This window comes from Chrysochloris asiatica, unplaced genomic scaffold, assembly GCF_000296735.1.
Source record: "Chrysochloris asiatica unplaced genomic scaffold, ChrAsi1.0 scaffold00102, whole genome shotgun sequence".
Lineage (NCBI taxonomy): Eukaryota > Metazoa > Chordata > Mammalia > Afrosoricida > Chrysochloridae > Chrysochloris > Chrysochloris asiatica.
The window spans coordinates 1,822,853-1,842,096 of NW_006408620.1; the positions used below are offsets into that span (position 1 = coordinate 1,822,853).

General features: G+C 41.0%; 2 protein-coding genes across 2 annotated transcripts in view; one reads left to right on the forward strand and one right to left on the reverse strand.

The window, feature by feature from the left end:
* DCTN5 (dynactin 5 (p25)) overlaps nt 1–2,296 on the reverse strand; it is a 23,616-nt gene extending 21,320 nt beyond the window's left edge. The window contains exons 1-2 of the mRNA XM_006867196.1: nt 2,166–2,296; nt 1,071–1,139 (exon numbers count right to left, since the gene is read on the reverse strand). Of these exons, the coding sequence (XP_006867258.1) occupies nt 1,071–1,139; nt 2,166–2,213 (117 nt within the window). The 5' untranslated portion in view covers nt 2,214–2,296. The remainder of the gene's footprint in view (nt 1–1,070; nt 1,140–2,165) is intronic.
* Nucleotides 2,297–2,574: 278 nt separating this feature from the next.
* Nucleotides 2,575–19,244, forward strand: part of PALB2 (partner and localizer of BRCA2) — a 30,879-nt gene continuing 14,209 nt past the window's right edge. Inside the window, exons 1-7 of the mRNA XM_006867236.1 lie at nt 2,575–2,622; nt 5,550–5,609; nt 5,739–5,838; nt 11,601–13,040; nt 15,455–16,242; nt 16,597–16,656; nt 18,519–18,680. Of these exons, the coding sequence (XP_006867298.1) occupies nt 2,575–2,622; nt 5,550–5,609; nt 5,739–5,838; nt 11,601–13,040; nt 15,455–16,242; nt 16,597–16,656; nt 18,519–18,680 (2,658 nt within the window). The remainder of the gene's footprint in view (nt 2,623–5,549; nt 5,610–5,738; nt 5,839–11,600; nt 13,041–15,454; nt 16,243–16,596; nt 16,657–18,518; nt 18,681–19,244) is intronic.

Consider the following 19,244-nt stretch of genomic DNA (forward strand, 5'->3'; position numbering starts at 1 on the left):
CTGGACAGGTTTGCAATTTTGAAAAATCACCTTCTGGTTTTTCAGACTTAGACTGACAGGCCTCTGTCTTAAGGACACTGGATGGATTCAAGCCTTTCTATTAGCAGATGAGCATCTGAAACATCTGCACCCGGCACAACAGATGTCTATTTCTAAGATGAACTTCTTTCATCTGAGATCCTTAATCACTGTTTTCAGTTTTATGCTTCTATTTATAATCAGAGAAAGTGATTTCCTTTACTTTTGAACATAATTCCAAGTGTTCTGAATATTTGGCAATTGTAGTTTTGTTTTGTTTTTTAATTTAAGTAGAGACTACAATCTTAAACTGTAAATAGGAAAAGCCCAAAATATAAGTCACTCAATCTACCTAAATTACACTGTAGTCAAAGAAAGCAAAGCATAAAAATATAAGAAGTACATGACATTGCAAGAATCTAAAGAAATTTAGGAAGAATTTAGAAGAATTTAGCACTCAAATCCTGGTATCACATCATACATGGGTGGAGTTGAGAAAGAGAAATCACATTCAAAACAGGCAATAGTGTGTCAAAATGAAAGGAAGAGATTGTCATAAAGGTGGTTTGCCATCATTACAATACACTGTAAATCAGGGGCTGCTTGTATTGATAATTTGTTACTATACTCTTCTTCAGCAGGGTGGTGAGTCAATGAATATATCTTTTGTTTTTATACTTACAATATATATGTCACACACACTTTTGATGTAATGTCACACAGACTCCTTTGAGCACACCACATATCATCAATAAAGCATCTTTTTAAAAAGAGACATTTTAAATGTACAACAGGAGAAATGGCAACATTGTATCTGTTCCACTAAAGTGATACTGTTGTTGCTGAGTGTCCTGGAATCAGTTCCAACCCATAACAACCCTGAATAGGGTTTCAGAGACGCAACTGGTGAGTTTGAACCGCTGACCTTGTGGTTCAAATCAACGATCAGGTCCTACACCTACCCTACAGCACCACACCAGGATTCCACTAAAGTACTACTTAGTGGGGAAAAAAGCAAAGGTGTGAGTTCTCAACTTGGCTTTGTCCCTTACCTTGCCATTGAGGACAATGTTCTGGCTTCCACACAGCACTGACTGCCGACTAACTTTGTTCCCAGACGCCTGAAAAAGACAGCAGAAAGATGGGTGAGCAAACTGAGTGGGTTCAAGACTGCTGGTTTCCATCAAGAAAGCTCATAATGGAGAAAGAAAAATGTGAAATGAGTCGTTATTGGTGTTAAGCCTCATCTAGTCAGTTCCTACTCTCAGCGACCTGATAGAGGGTTTTCGAGGAACGGCTGGTGAGTTTGAACCGGCCTTGCAGCCCAGCGCATTATCCTGCAGCGCCACATCAGAACTCCGAAATGAGAGGTATTCTACATGAAAGTAGCCCCGATAGCAAAAAAGCAGATGGATTAAGAAACTAGGGGTCCACTGAATAGATTCAGAATTAGTCGATCTATAGCTGTGGTGGTGGTGTTATTAAGTGCCGATGAGCCGATTCCAACTCATAGCGATCCTGTAGTTTCCGAGCTGGTGAGTTTGAACCTTAGCCCTTGTGGTCCGCAGTCCAGTGCTGATCCTACAGAGCCACACCAGGAGTCCTATGGCTTACTGGCATCAGAGAAAGCTATGGATTCAAACTGTAGTTCTATACGTTGTTTCTATCCGCCTAAAATGAGGACATTGATTGCACCAATCTTATGGAGTTGTGAGCCTTCAATATAAAGAAAACAGTAACACCGACTGAACACTTAAGTTTCAAACACTTTACACGTATATGATATACGGACAATAAAGAATCTAATAGTCTTTAGCAGACAGTAACAGATTAAGACACGTTAATGTTTAAAACTAGACAGGCCGGAAGCCTGGAGCTGCGACTAGATATTCCGATGGATGGGTCGCAGTCCTGCCTTCCAAAAGGTACTTCATCTCTTAGAACGAAAAGGAATAAACACAAATAGCATGAACTGCCCGTGCAAGGTATAAATAGTAAAGCCAGGCCATACACAAAACGTCACTAGGTAATTTCAGACTAGCTGCCCCAGGGACCCAGGGTGGGGCTGGGACTAAATGGGGACACTGGCCAAGCCTCAAAGGGACGCAGACTTGGCAAGGGGAGGGCATATGTCTGGACACGCGCACCGTTTCGATGTACTCGGACTTGTTGTAGAGCAATTCGCCCAACTCCATGGCCAGACACCTTCTGCAGCTCCGGCTCTTGTCAAACTCGGCCTGCCTGGGTTTCAGAACTACTTCCGGCTGTACCTCCACTTCCGCTCTAAGAGGGCTCATCCACAGCTCGGTCATCCTCTAAGTGGCCTCACTCTATAGCTCGGCAGTTGCCATCTGCGCATGAGTAGGCCGAGCGGTGGCTTTCATTGGCTTGGTTGAGGGCGCGCCAAGCTCGTGTGGACCAGCTGGCCGCGCGCTGGGGCATCCCAGGCCTGCATTCCTTCGCCTGGCACCTTAGGGGCCCGGAGCCACCCGGGGTCCTGGTATCCATAGACCCGGGCCCGGCGATCGCTACTGCTTTCCTTTGGCCGCCGGCCCGATGGAAGAACCTCCCGGAAAACCCCTCAGCTGTGAAGAGAAGGAAAAGGTGCCGGGGTGAGGGAAGGGCAGAAAATGGATTTTGACCCTCCACCCCTTCTTAGGTTCTGAGACCTGCGTCTGTTTTCTCTGCAGTCCGAGCCTTAGCAGTGTCCTCGGACCTGCCCTCCCCTCAGGATTTAAATAACAAATTTTCACCATTGTTAGCAGCAATGCATAAATACAAAATGTAAAACTTTTTTAAGGTAAAGTCCCCTTTGATAGTCCCTTCCCTCCACAAGCACACATGCACACAGTTTCCATCTTGTTTCCTCCCCACTCACAAGCAAATCTGTTTAATAGTCTGGTATTTCCAGGGTTTTCGTGTCTTGGGAGTGGTGGCGTGGTTGTACTTTCCAACCCCCACCCCCACCCCCCAAAAAAAGTAAAGTAAGATGTAGATTTTGGAGACGGGATATGATATTCGAATGGTCCTGCAACTTTCATTTTCCTATTGTTTCACATGAACTAACTCATCAACCTTTTGTTGCAAACAGATCGTTTGCAACTAACAAGATAAGACCAGATATTGATAAGTTTCATGACGTTAACAAGGTCCTGCGAGAAATTCTTAGGATAGAGGTTAAGAGCCCAACTCCATCAGTTAGAATCTTGGCGTTGTATAAAAATGACCTTGAACAAATTGTGTAATCGATCCCTGTTTGTTTTAGTATGTGTAAAATGGCATGGTATCGAAGCACGTATAAAGGTGCCAGGTATTAGAATTGTATAACTGAGAATAAGTAACTGTGGTTAATGTGAAAACGGAAGAATTAACTTGCTGAAATTCACACCGTTGATAACTTGCCTCGCAGCAAACATATTTTGCAGGTGGTAGATTTCATCTTTCTTTCTTTAAAGGCAGATAGGATAGAAATTCTGGTGACATTTTATTGGCTAAAGAACTAGTTCCTTCAAAAGAGACTCTTGGTCCCTTTTATATTTTATTTAAAAAAATATAAAGGGAGGGTAGCTTTGCTGCTGAAAGAACTCCTTGAACTTCAGAAATCAGAGTGACAAAGGGAATCAAAATGTTCAGATTAGTAATTGTACTCAACCCTGTTTGCTCCTGTATTTATTTATTAAGTATGTGCTTCCTGTCCATTGTATGCCTGACTGGGAACTCAGCAGTAAAAACTGAAACTTCACCTGCCTTCTGCACGTTTCTGAAATAGATGTAGCCCATGAAAAGGAGCTCTGGTAGCGTAGTAGTTATGAATCGGGCTGCTAACCTCAAGGTTAGCAGTTCGAAACTACCAGCTGTTCTGCGGGAGAAAGATGAGACTTTCTGCTCCCAGAAAGATTTACAGTCTCGGAAAACCTGTGCAGGGTCACCATGAGTCGGAAACCGACTCCTCGGCACATCACAACAACAACAATCCTACCATGAGACTTTTATGTTTGTGGTTAACTCTGCCTGGAATACCTTTCCCTCTTTCTCTAGATTTTCCTCAGAGATACCTTCCTGGCCACCCTATCTAAAGTGGTCCATTCCCTGCAGCTCAGACACACCCCATCACCTTTTTTATCTTGCTATTTGTCACCATGTGATATCATCTCATTTTGCCTTCTTATTTCTTATCTGTGTCCTTTACTATCTTTAAACTGCCAGAGCTGTGACCACCCTGTATCTCTAGCACCTGGAGCAATAATTTGTACATAATTGTTGTTGTTAAGTGCCATTGAGTCAGTTCCGACCCATAGTGACCCTGTATAGGGTTTCTGAGGAGCAGCTGGTGAGCTTGAACCGCCGACCTTGCAGTTCAAATGGCTCAACCCACAATGCCACATCAGGACTCCTTGTACGTAATGGTGGTGGTTATGTGCCATGGAGTCGGTTCCGACTCATAGTTTCCCTGTACAGGGTTTCCGAGACTGTAAATCATTACGGGAGCAAAATGCCTCATCTTTCTCCCACGGAGCAGCTGGTAGTTTCGAACTGCTGACCTTGCGGTTCGCAGCCCAACTCATAACCATTACGCTAATAATTGTTGTTGTTGTTGTTAAGTGCCGTTGAGTCGGTTCTGACTAATAATAAATGTCAGTAAATTGTTTCAAGGTCTAGAGATATCTGGAACAAAAACTGGCAGAGATTGATCTGTTGAGTGAATCTGAGGATGACTGCTTCTGCTGTCTTCAGTGCGAGGCATCAAACCTGTTTGAGTTCATAGTCATGGCAGCAAAATCAGAGCCTACCCAAATTTGTAAAATGTAGAGGTACTGGAAAAAGAAAAGTTACTGGTCAAAGCCCTGGGATAGGAGAGTCTACAGAGGCTTGGGGAACACTTTGAGGAACCTGATGCATGGTACTGGACAGTGATGCACATGCCAAACATCATGGCCAACGCCATCGTTCAGCCAGGACCAACTGCTTCCATCTCCGTCAGTCAAGAGGTTTGGTTACAATGCAACACTTATGCCGCCTGAGGGAGATTAAGTTTTAATCAACCCGTAATTTTTCCTCTCCTAGTTATCGCTCCACATTTTGCAAATTCTAGTCTGTTCTGGTTTTACTTTGTTGACCATAACCGACCCTGGAAGAAACTTTATGTAAGTCATGCTTTAGGAGTCTCACAGTGAGGTGGGGAAACAAGAAAACAGCACCGTGTTTGTTTTAAATACTATGCTAGGTAAAGCACAGAGGAGGCTTGGATATTTAACCAGGATTGGCAGAAAGACCAGGGAAAGAAAAATCTAAAATCAGTACGATTAGAAAGAGAAATTGGGCAGGAGATTCCCCAGGCTATTGAAATGGTGTGGAAAAGTCCTGAGAGAGTTCTGTGTTTTCTGAGAACAAAGTTGATCCCTCCACTGCCTCTAGCAGAGGGACCTTGTTCAACACTACACACTCCTACACTCGTGTCTAGGGGGCACTGTGTTCCCTCCTGCTGACTTATCTTTTCTCCTGCTCAGTATTGTTTGGTATCTTTCTTCCAGTTGAAAGAGAAACTAGCATTCTTGAAAAGGGAATACAGTAAGACATTGGCCCGCCTTCAGGTAAGTGAAACGTTCAGTTCTTTCAAATTAGACTTTTGTATTACAAACTTTATTGAAACAGTTCTTCATTATCAAAAGCTTATTCATTTTTCTTAAATGTATCCTTTGAGCTGCTTATGTTTTTTGTAGCGTGCCCAGAGAGCTGAGAAGGTTAAGAATTCTATTAAGAAAACAGTAGAAGAAAATTGTTTGCTCCAGCAGGAAGTTTCACCGTTGCCAAACTGCTCAGGTAAAGTTAGCTCATGTTTGCTTTATTATTCATTTGCCAATTATATTTTACTGCATTTCTTTTTCCAAGAATAGAACATAAGGTCAATCAGTAGAATTTATATATATAAAGATGTGATTTGTTGATATTAAGATGTATGTTATTGTTAAGTGCCATTGAGCCGGTTTTGACTCATGGTGGCCCTGTGAGGAGTAACTGGTAATTTTGAGTCACCAACCGTGCAGTTCACATCCATCCATCTTGCTGTCTTGTGCATTTAGGCTCAGTGCCACATCAGGACTTCACACACCATAAACACCACACTTTTAAAGTTGTTAAGGGTTGAATTATGTCTGCTAAAAACATAACCTCCGTGTGTGTGTGGTTATCATCCCATCTGGGAATACGTTGTCTTTGTTAATAAGGCAGCTTTGTTGTTGTTAAGTGCCATCGAGTTGGTTTCAACCCATAGTGACCCTGCCTGGGGTTTCCAAAGCTGTAAATCTTTATGGGAGCAGAAAGCCTCATTCCCCATGAAGTGACTGGTAGATATAAACTTCTGACCTTGCAGCCAGAATAGCAGCCCCATTTGTTGTTGTTGTTGTTAAGTGTCTTCAAGTCGGTTCCTACTCATATGACCCTGTATGGTGTTTCCAGGGAGCAGCTGGTAGGTTTGAACCACCAAACGTATGATTAGCAGTCCAGTGCTGATACTACAGTGCCACACCAGGACTCCAGCAGCCCCATAACAACCCTGTAAAAGGTTTCTGAGGAGAAGCTGATGGATTTGAACTGCCGACCTCTGGTTAGCAGTCTAGTGGCTCCTCCAATTCATACACAGTTCAGTCATCCACAGTACAGAATACTGCCTGGTCCTGCAGTATCCCCACAGTGCTTGTTAGGTCTGAGTCCAGTGTGGCAGCCACTGTGTCCGCCCATCTCATTGGGGGTTTTCGTCTTTTTCGCTGACCCTCCACTTTACCAAACATAATGTCCTTCTCTAGGCACCGGTCCCTCCTGATCACATGTTTAAAGTATGTGAGACAAAGTCTCTGCATCTTCAGTCTAAGAAACTTTCTGGTTCTTCTTCTTCCAAGACAGATTTGTGTGTTCTGGCAGTCCATGGTGCTTTCAAAATGCTCAGTCACTAGAATCCAGATCAGTTCTTCTCCTGTTTTGCTTATTCATTGTCCAAGTTTCATGTTCATATGAGGCAATTGAAAATATGGCTTGGGTTAGGCACACCTCCATCCTCAAACTGGCATCTTTGCACTTTAATACTTTAAAGAGGTCTTTTGCAGCAGATTTGCCCAGTGCAATACCTAGTTTGATTTCTTAGCTGCTGCATCCACGAGCTTTAATTTTGGTAACATGAAATCTCTGATAATTTCTGTCTTTTCTCTCTTTGTCATGATGCTGTTTATTGGTCCAGTTATGAGGGTTTTTCTTTTCTTTACATTGAGTTGTAATTCAACTGAAGGCTGTAGTCTTTGATCATCATTAGTAAGTGCCTAAAGTTCCCTTCTTTTTTAGCAAGCAAAGTTATATCATCTGCATATCCTAGGTTGTTAATGATGCCAATCCTGATGCCACTTTCTTCTTCATACAGTCCAGCTTCTCAGATTATTTGCTCATCATACAGATTGACTAGATGGGGCAAGACACAGCCCTGACACACACCTTACCTGATTTTAAACCATTCAGTATTCCCTGGTTCTGTTTGTACAACTGCCTGTTGGTATAAGTACAGATTCAAAATGAGGACAATTAAAGTATTCTGGGATTCCTGTTCTTTACAGTGTCAGTTCACACTTTGTTATGATTCACACAGCTGAATACCTTTGCATATCAAGAAAACACAAATAGACATTCTTCTGGCATTCTCTGCTTTCAGCCAAGATCCATGTAACGTCTAGAGCCCTTCTTCCACATCTTCTGGATCTGGTAGCTCCCTGTGTACACACTGCTACAACTGGGTTTTTTTTGTTGTTGTTTCTTTTTTTAAAAAAAACAACTGTTTTTGAATTATCTTAAGCAAGATTTTACTTGTGTGTTGATATTAATGATATTGTTAAATAATTTCCACATTCTGTTGGTTTACCTTTCTCTAGAATGGAAACAAATAATGCCTCTCTTGCAGGTAGCTGTTTTCCAAATTTCTTGGCATAGACTAGTGAGTACTTCCAGTGCTGCATCAGTGTGTTCAGAGATTTCCATTTGTATTCCATCAGTTCCTTGTCTTTCGTAATGCCTTCAGTGCAGCTTGGACTTCGTGCTTCAGTATCATGGGCTCTTGATCACATGCTACCTCCTGAAATGGTTGACTATCAACCAATTCTTTTGGGTACAATGACTCTATATATGTCTTCCATCTTCTTTTTTTTTAAGTTTTTATTGTGAATTGGGTGAGAGTTTACATGGGAGAGCATCAGCTTTACATTCATCCTATTGTATTTCGTTTCATTGCAATGATTACAATCTCCTCCATGCATCATCATTCAACAGATTTGCTTTGTTTGTTTGTTTGGATGTACACCGAAGCACTCAGGAATATATAACCATTCAAACAACCAAAGAGTACAGCCTGCAAGCCTGCCCCACAACTGCCAGCACACAGCCCCTCTCCCTGCCTGAGTCCAGAGTCCCTAGCAGCTCCATCTCTCCATGACATCATCTCTGCCTCCATTTCTCCTGTCACTGCTTCTCTGGATAGGGTCCCGCACTCCATTCTTCTCCCTTGTCCATCTTCTTTTGATGCTTTCTGCATCATTTAATGTTTTGAGCATTGTTGTTGTTAGGTGCCATTGAGTTGGTACCTACCCATAGCGACCTTATGCACAGCAGAATGAAGCACTGCCCGATCCTGGGCCAACCTCACTACTGTTGCCATGCTTGAGTCCATCAATGCTGCCACTTGGCCAGTCCATCTCGTTGGGGGTTTTCCTCTTTTTCTTTGACCCTCCACCTCTAGCTTGCGTTCTCCAGCATCATTTCTATCACTAAGGCCATATTTTCCAACTACTGATCCTTCCTGTTTGCTCCCAACCTTTTAATTTCAATCACCAGTAATGATCAATACATCTTGATTGCATGTTTGATCAATTTCAGATTGAAGAAGTTGATAGAATTCTTCTGTCTCATCCTCACTGGCTTTAGTGGTTGGTGCATAAATTTGAATAATGGTGGTATTAACTGGGCTTCCCTGTAGGTGCATGGATATTATCCTCTCACAGACAGCGTTGTACCTCATGACTGATCTGGATATGTTCTTTTTGACAATGAATGCAACACCATATCTCTTCAATTTGTTATTCCCAGCATAGTAAACCATGTGGTTGTCAGATTCAAAATGGCCAATACCAGTCCATTTCAGCTCACTAATGCCTAAGATATCAATGTTTATGCATTCCATTTCATTTAGACAACTTCCAATTTTCCCAGATTCATATTTCATACATTCCATGTTCCAAATTTCAGTGGATGTTTACAGCTGTTTCTCTTCATTTTGAGTTGTGCCCCATCAGTAATGAAGGTCCCGTGGGCTTTTCTCCCACGGGCTTTACTCCATTTGCTTCATCACAGTCAACTCTACTTCGAGGAGGCAGCTCTTCCCCAGTTGCATTTGAGTGCCTTCCAACCTGAGGGACTCATTTTCTGGCACTGTATCTGACAGTGTTTCTCTGCTATTCATAAGGTTTTCAGTGACTAAATATTCGGAAGTAGCTTGTCACTCTTTCTTCCTAATTTGTCTTTGTCTGGGAGCTCATCTGAAACCTGTCCACCATGGGTGACCCTGCTGGTATTTAAAATACCCGTGGCATAGCTTCCAGAATCACAGCAACTCACAAGCCACCACAGTACGACAAACTGACAGACAAGTGGTGGTTTTGACCATGGGATCCTTAAATATTTCATGTTGAGTCTTGAATTTTTTCTTCAGTTCTTTCAGCTTGAGAAATGCTGAGCGTGTTCTTCCCTTTTAGTATTATAATTCCAAATCTTTGCACAATTCATTATAATAATTGACTCTGTCTTCTCGAATTGCCCTTTCAGATTTTCTGTTCTGCCCTTTGACTTCCTCGTTTTTCCATTCACTTTAGCTTCTGCATTTTTTACTTTTGTTTCTTTCCTATCTTTTTAATGACCTTTTGCTTTCTTCATGTATGAAGTTTTTTTTTGTCATTTCACAACTCTGGTCTTCGGTCATTAGTGTTGAATGTGTCACATCTGTTCCTGAAATGGTCCCTAAATTCAAGTGAGATATTCTCTAGGTAGTATTTTAGCTCTCGTGAACTTGTTTACTGTTGTTGAGATTCATGCTGAACTTGCATATAAGCAAGTAATGGTCTGCTCCCTGGCTGTCCCCACCCCTTATGATAGATAGTAAGCTCTCCCTCTTCTCTTCCCATCATTGATTGTTGTTGTTAAATGCCATCGAGTCGTTTCCGACCCATAGCAACCTTGTATAGGGTTTCCAAGGAGCAGCTGGTGAACTTGAACTGCCACCCTTGCGGTTCAAACCAACTTTGCAGTCTAGAGCATTAACCTACAATGCCACAGCAGTACTCCTCTCCTCACATAGAGTCAATTTGATACCTGTGTATTCCATCTGGTAAGGTCTATACGTATAGTCATCATTTATGTTCTTGAAAAGTTATTTGCAGTAAGGCATTGGTCTTGCGTTGTTTCTACTTTGACTGTTACTCTATTTTGAACAGTTGTGTACTTGTTTTTGTGTGGACTTAGGTTTTCGATTCACTTGGGTGTTATATAGCAGTGGAATTGCTGGGTCATAGCTATGTTTAGGTTTGATTTCAAGGAACTGGCAACTATTTCCCAAGATGGCTGTACTATTTTACATTCCTTTAAGCAACGTATAACAGTTAACATTTCTCCGTGTCTTTTTCACGACAGTACTTGTTATTTTCTAGTTTTGTTTTATTTTTTAATGTAGCCATCTTCTTAGATGTGAAGTGGTAGCTTATTGTGATTTGATTTCCAGTTAAACTGCCAGCTGTTTCATGGGAGAAAGATGAGGCTTTCTGCTCCCGTAAAGATTTACAGCCACAGAAACCCTGTATAGGGTCGCTATGAGTCGGAACCGACTCCACAGCACATAACAACAACCATGACTAATATTATTCATGTGCTTATTAGCCATTTGTATACCTTCTTTAAAGAAATGTCTATTCAAGTCCTTTGCCCTTTTAAAAACTGGGTTATCTTTTTATTGCTGAGTGCATCATATATTCTGGATATATGAGACTCTTATTCAGATATATGATTTGTAAATATTTTCTCCCATTCTCTGAGTCTTTATACTTTCAGTTGTATTGTTTATGTAGTTGCTCTTAGCTTTTGAAACTTTTACTTAATTACTCAAATATTAGAAAGAAAGGTCTGGATGGAAATACTCTGAAACACAATGATCAATTCTGGTATTAAAAGTCAGATCATTCATCATTATAAAATTGGAAGCCATTGTAGTAGGGAAATGGTATGAAAGTTACATGAACCAAACAAAGATGGGTGGGTATAAAACAATTAGGTGAGATTTTAAAATGAAAAGATGATTATAATAAACAATCAGTTATCCTTAGTTTAAAAAGACATCTTTTTCATTGCAAATCTATTTTGTTGGTTTACTTAAAATTAAAATTTCCATAGTTAATTAGCTTATTAATGATCTGCCTGAATGATACACCATATTTGAAATAAATTTGGAGTATTTGTTTCCTTTTGAAAGGAAAATACTGTTTATGTGTTTTTTGTTTCCTCCTCAGAACCTAAAAATAAAGTATCTCCATGTGACAACTTACAAGTCAACACCCATCTTGATGAAGAAACTGGAGAAAAGACATGTATCACACTTGATATTAAGCCTGAGTCCTTTCACCTTGGAGGAGATAGCCCAGTGGAAGAACTCCATCTACAAAGAACAGATGGTATCCAAGAACATTTTCCCTACAGGGCCAATGCCCCTGGTGGTGAAAAAAGACAGAATAAGCTGTCAGGGAGAAGAAAGCAGCAGCAGAAAAGAACATGTATTTCTCAGGACAAAAAATCTTTCTTTGGCTCTGATTCACTTCTACTGTCTGGAAAAAGACTAAAGGAACAGGAAAAAATCAATAGGGAAAATTCTAAGACACCAATATCTGAATTAAGAACTTACCTTTCTAGTCCTAAGTCTGAAATTCCACATTCTCCAGCGCCAGTTACTGAAACTAATGGGATGCCTATATTAAAACCACCAGTTGCCAAACCAGAAAGAGGTATTGATGGACTCTTACAAGGAAATCCTTTGCATACTCCCTCATATTCCAGTAGGGCTCAGCAACTTGAACACGTGCCTGCTGAAGCTAACTGGAAGCCTACTAACAGTAGTACTACTTCACCTGTAAACTTTGAAGTCCAAGGTAACAAAATTGCTATCTTTACAAGTAACCCAGTAGTAAATAAAGATTTAAGTCTAGGTGGCTACCTGCCTAGAAGTCCTAAATTAACAGCAGATAATTCATGTTTTGTAAAAGAAGTCACTTATAATAACTTACCAGGAAGTGAAAACCAAAATATAAAAGAACAGATTCATACAGAGAAGTTTTTAAAATTTCCCAGTAATATTCTTGATGGTAGAAATGAAAATCTTAAGAAGATTGAGGTTCTAAATCAGTCCGAGAGTTCTAGCCTAGAATCAATTTCTCCTGTTTCTATAGCAAATCAAACACGCTCTTGTACAGTGCTTGAAGGTCTTCTGTTTCCTGCAGAGTATTATGTTAGAACGACACGAAGCATGTCAAATCACAAAAGGAATGTAGCCCTGGAAACTGTAATTCAAAGTCACTTGGGTGTCCAGAAGAAAGGATTTAAAAATAAAAATAAGGAGACAACAAAAAATGTAAACCTTGCCTGTGAAGAAATTGACCAAAGTGAAATTAGCATGTGTGATACTTGGATAGGACAACCAAGTTCAAGAAGTTCTCAGAAATGTCTCTCATTAACTAAAGTCAGCTGTCCCACTGGGCCTGCTAAAGATAATGACTTCACTAGTAAGTCAGTTACCCAGCCATCTGGTAGGAAAAACAGAGGAAAACGAAAACCAATCCACACCCCTCTGTTGGATGATTATGAATTTATTTTGCCAACTTCTCGCACAACAAGTGTTGCCAGATCCAAGGAAGACGTCGTCTTGCATGAAGAGCAAAAGGAAAAGGAAATTATTCATGGTGAGAAGAGAATTAATGTGGTTGATGATGATGAAATAGTAAACACTCTCTACCCTGTCCCTTAGAGTTGTTCAGAATCAGAACCAACAGCAGTGGGTTTGTTTTTGTTTTGTGTCCTTGGCAGTGTGTGCTTTACAGGTACTAAGTCATCAAGTCTTCATAGCAGCCATATATCAGGCAGAGTGTGTTTATATACTGACATTACAGATGAGGAAACTCAGGCACCTAGAGATTAAAGTGAGTCACCAAGGTCACACAGCTAGTAAGTAGGAGAGGCAGGATTCAAACCTTGCAGTATGGTGCCAAGTTCACTAATGCGGCTGAAACAGTAGACACTGAAAAGAAAATATATCAGGTATTTTTTACCTGAAGTAAATATTTGTCCAAGGATCCCTGGGGGCACAATGGTTAAGGGCGCTGATGAAAGTGGTATGACCCTAACCAGTAGCTTTATGGGAGAAAACCTGGTGATCTATTCCCATGAAGAGGAGAACCCCATAGGGCAGTTCTACTCTGTCACATGGGGTTGCTGTACTTGATGGTACCCAGCAATCTTTGTTCAGCTACAGCACGATCAGAACTCGAATTTCTTTAGTACCATCATTCCAACTCATAGCGACCCTGTATAGGGTTTCCAAGGAGCAGCGGAACGGGTTTGAAGTGCCACAGTGTTCTCCTATGGAACCGCTGGCAAGCTCAAACCACAGACTTTGTGGTTCACAGTCCAGTGCTTATCCTACAGTGTCACACCCGGACTTCTATAATACATTGTTGTTAAGTGCCATCGAGTTGGTTCCTACTCTAGCAACCCTGTATAGGGTTTCCAAGGAGCAGCTGTATTTGAACTGCCAACCTTGTGGTTAGCAGTCCAGTGAGTATCCCACAGCGCCATCCCAGGACTCCATATAACTAATATGTTGTTGTTGTTAAGTGCCATGGAGTTGGCTCCGACCCATAGCGACCCTGGATAGGGTTTCCGAGGAGCAGCTAGTGAGCTTGAACTGCCAAACTTGCAGTTCAAACAGCTTTGCAGTCTGGTGCATTAACCCACAGCGCCACACCAGGACTGATACAGGAAATCTTTTTTAAGTAAAAGTTTTCTGACAAATTCTCTGAGGTGTTATAATTTTTTTTTTTAATATTTTTTTAATATCTGAATTACTGTCTAAGTCCTTTGGGACACAGGGTGGCAAGTGCTATGTTAAAATTTCGTGTTTTAATTCATTTAATCAGAAGTTGCCACACCCGATATCTGAGCACAGAAAGTGGATAATTCACTTTGGCTCTACAGGAGGGATCAGCACACTTTTTCTGTTAAAAGGCTAGATAGCAAATATTTTAGTCTTTGAAGTTTATACTATCTGAGGCAACTACTCAGCTATGGTATGAAAGCTTCCCTTGACAATACATAAGCACTATGTTCCAAGTCAAATACAATGAAACTTTACAGAAATAACGTAATAGGCTGCTCTGTGCCATTGGACCCACAGTTTGTTCCTTGAGCTGTAATTGTTGTTAAATGCCATCAAGTGGACCCCGACTCCTGGCAGCCCTGTAGTGGGTTTCCGAGGAACAGCTGGTGGCTTTGAGCCGCTGACTTCCTGGTTCACAGTTCAGTGCTTATCCTATAGTACCACACCAGGAGTCCATGAGCTAGAATTAAATTAATTAAGTTAAAAATCACAATCCCAAATTTATTCATCTTCTTTTAAGCCAACAAGAATACAAAGGAGTCAGAAAATAAGGCAATCAAGTAGTAAACTGGAAACATCCTTTTAGGTAGGTCCCCTGAAGCAATCAGCTATCATTTTAATAACTTGCAGTCAAAATTACTGTGTACAACAGCCCATTCCTTTTCACAGCCATCAGTTAATCTACTTGTAAAGATTATGCTTCCTTCAGTAAGAAGAGTAAATTTATAGACTATCCTGGCAGCCTGATGGAGTCAGAGAAATAAAAAGGACTTTAGAGAATCTCAGCCCGGTCCCCTCACCGGGGATTGGGAGATACTGCAGTGAACTGACTGACTTGATGTAACAGCAGCTTCAGGGCTGAGCGAATGCCATCAGTAATGCGCCCTGCTGCCTTTTTGATCGTGTAAAAGGGAGAGAACTGCTAACCCGCCCGGAGGACCAACTTCTGTAGAAACGGTGGAAGGAGAATGTAAATTGCTATGTAAACCTTCACCAAACCACAAGATAGTCTTTACAAAGGTGTGGGATGGGGGCTGGAGAAGTGCTAGTTAACAGCAAACTTAGAGCCATTTTTTGAAGGCTTCGCTGAGCCTTTAGGATTGAGGATGGAAACTGATGAACATTGTATACCTGTTTTGAGTTAGAAGTGTACTCCTTTTTGGATATTAATGTTTCTTTTCTTCAGCTTTGTTGTTACTGTTGCTTATTTTTCTGTTTTAGGGAAGAAGGGTCTTTGGCAAAAAGAGAACTCCCTTTCTTCCAGAGATCCTGGTTATTGTTTAGTTTTGGACAATGGTCCATTTTACAAGGACGAAATGCCCAGTTTAAAGCGATTGTCATCTTTTTTAAAAATCACAGACTTTCAGTTGCCTGATGAAGACTTTGGACCTCTTAAACTAAAAAAACTGAAATCCTACTCAGAAAAAAGAATGGTACCTTTTGAATCAAAAAGGAATGCAGAGAGGCGCCTTAAGGAGGGAGATTATGCTGTTTTAGAGGGACTGACTCCCAAACAGCTGGAGACAGAAAAGGAGGTCTTGGACAAGGAATTCGTTGTTCAACTAGGAAAAGCACATCCTAAGATGCCAAACCTACAAAGCCAGCCTACGAACAAGGGTCTCACTTCATCCATGTTACTATTCACTCCCTTAAATACCGTTGTACCTGAGGATGATGTCAGAGTTACGGCAGACGCGTGTTCACCTCCCTTCCCCAGCTTAGGCACTACTCCACCTTTTGGCCCCCAAACATGCTTCGAAAATGTGTCTGCAGAGGTGGTCAGACATTCTTGCTGTACACCCCATCTTTCCGTCAGTCTCACCAGTGATAATAAACAATACTCAAAACTGGGTACCAGCCACCGCACGTCAGATAGGAAAGGACAAGAAGACTGTTATTGTGACTCGGGCTCCCAAGTAGCACCTCCACCTCTGGAATCATTCACTGCCAAAGGAGACCAGCTGTGTGGAAGTACAGGCCTGGAATTGTGCACAGGTTTAGTTGGACAGGTACAATCTTTCCTTCATGAAATTTTTTTTGAAGACATTAAATTCCCTAGTATAGACAGCATGACTTTGTACACATTGGCCCCTCGATGTGAAAGAATGTTTTAACATATTTCTTTAATATGCCTTCATTGTAAATATTGAATTCATTCTGGAAAAAGTAAGATTAATTAAAAGACTTTTGTTAATAGAGAGATCCTGGCTTTTTTTTTAATTGTTAAAGTAGCGGTTGCATTTGGAACCTTGCTTCTGTTACTGGAGGAAATAAAGATAACATGAACTAGACATTTTGCTGAGCGAGTGAAGCAGATATCATACATAAAGCGTATATTAATGGTGTGACTTTTACTTCCACAGACTGAAGTAACAGACCTTCCTGCTTGTGACGGCAACCTACAATTGGTTTCAAAGCTAAAGGTCAGAAGCTTATTGCCTTCTATTGTGTCTTGTGTTGTATAGCTCTGAAACATTTAATAAATTGCTAGGAAAACAATTTTTAAAGCATGATCATATAGCTTTCTGTTCTTTATTTAGTGTTCTTAAATGAAAGTGATAAGTAAAACAGATTCAGAATGACTCAGAATAGCCTGTGTTCTTTGGGATTGTCTCCTGAGAGTTTATTTATGAAGCTATTGCCAACAGCAGTATAGGCTGTCATTTCACTTTGTTTCTAAATTTAAATCAGACCCATGTTCTAAAGAGGGATAGGTGTGATGTTTCTAGAAGAACTGTTACGGTGAGTTATGAAGCAGTGTAGACCTTGGCACTGTTGACATATTGGAATTCACTGTATTGTGGGGACCATGGTGTGTACTGTACAGTGTTAGTAGCATCTTTAGCCTCTACCTACTAGACGCCAGTGGCCAGCCCTCCCAATTTGTGGTGACCTGAAATGTCTCCAGACTTAGCTAAATGTACTCCAGATTCAAATCACAGCCTTTGAGAATCCTGACTCAAGTGACCCTGTACAGGGTTTCTGAAGCTATAAATCGTTACAGAAACAGAAAGCCCCGTATTTCTCCCAAGGAGTGCCTGGTGGGTTAGAATCGCCAACCTTGTGGTTAGCAGTCCAGTGCTTACCCTACAGCACCATCCAGACTCCTAAATATCCTGTTGTTGTTAAGTGCTGTAGAGTCGATTATAATTCATAATGACCCTGAATCATGTTTCCAAGGAGCAGCTGGTGGGGTTGAACCACTGACTTTACAATTAGCAGTCTAGTGCTTATTATCCCCTGGTGGTGGTAGTTATGTGCCGTTGAGTCAGTTCTGACTCATAGCAACCCTGTATAGGGTTTCCAAGGCTGTAAATCTTGACAGGAGCAGAAAGCCTCATCTTTCTCCCACAGAACAGCTGGTAGTTTTGAACTGCTGACCTTGAGGGAGCAAAATCACTCCCACTTGAAAATCACTGTTGTAGAGGAAAGAGCTTTCTTTAAACCACATGCCTGTTTGTACTGACTTAACCTTCGGCAAATTAGTCCCAATTTCTTTTTCTGTAAAAGGCAGATGATAATACCTGTGATCTGCTTCAAAAATATTCTTGAGTAGATTTCTAACAACTTATTTTCTTCAAGGAATTAATCATTTCATTCTTACTTTCAGAGTTGCATATAAAAAGTAATTCTTAGTTTTTTGTCTGTGTATGTATAATTATGCCTCTTCACTTTCTTTCATTTCCGATTTTTAGAATTCTGTCCTTTTAAGGAGCTCTGGTAGCGTAGTGGTTACGAATCGGGCTGCGAACCTTAAGGTCAGCGGTTCGAAACTACCAGCCGCTCCGCGGGAGAAAGATGAGGCTTTCTACTCCCGTAAGGATTTACACCCTCGGAAACCCTGTACAGGGTCGCTATGGGTCGGAACCGACTCGACGGCACTTAACAACAACAACAACTAACTTCTTGTGTTGTATTCTGAATTTTAATATTATTTTTCAAGAAATGCCTTTATGGTTATAAAACTTTTGTTATTTTCACTGCTTTGGCCATGCCTTGCAGTTTTGGATATACAGTTAGTATTCTCTTTGTTGTTTTGTGAATTAAAATGTTGATAGTCTCTTTAACCTCTGAGTTAAAGTCTGTCAAGTTTCAAGTGTGTGTGGACAGTTTTTAAGTTACATAAGATTCCACAAGCACTCTTTTCCTTTTGAACTGCATAAAATGTTAATGACACTAATGTCGTTAATGACATCTGATCCTTGGAATCCATCACATTTTTTTTTTTTTCATGCAGCAAACTTCAAGTATCACTTTAAAATAAAATAACTTGCTTTGTTGTCAGAATCCTTCAGGTTCCTGTTCTGTGGATGTGAGTGCCATGTGGTGGGAAACCGCTGGTTATAAAGAGCCATGCATCATAACTGCTTGTGAATATGTAGTTTCTCTTTGGAAACCTGTGGATACTGGGCAGTGGAAAAAAGTTTGTACTTGGCATTTCACAGAGGTAAGTCAGAATCTTGGAGCTGAAAGAGCCCTGTGCAGTCATTTGTATGAGAATACCAATGGGCAGTTTACCAAAAGTGGCTATCTATGACAGAGCAGGGGCAATAGAAGAGTTTCATTTGCCTACCATCAGATGCTTTATTTTATCACACATTTATTCAGAGAGAGGGGTTTCTATACTAGACATGTTAGTAGAGCTTGGAATCTCATGCCTCATCTGACTTCTTAATTGACCAATACCCAGTGGACAATAGGTCACTTTGAACTTAAAGATCGGTGGTTCAAACCCACCAGCCACTTCTCAGAAACCCTATACAACTGACCCTACGGCACTTGACAACAAGTGTATTCCATGACCATCACCAGAACAGGATTTCTGCTTCCGTTTGAGATGTAGTTCCTTCTAGTTTTTGTCCACTGCCACACGTATCTTACATGGTTGAGATCCTAGTGTGCTTAAACATTTTAACTGTGCCTTTTCTCACCATGTCAACATTTTTCCCTATTTCTACATATACTTCAATGTTGGTATTCATTTTTGTTCTCTACCATATTGGTTCAGCTT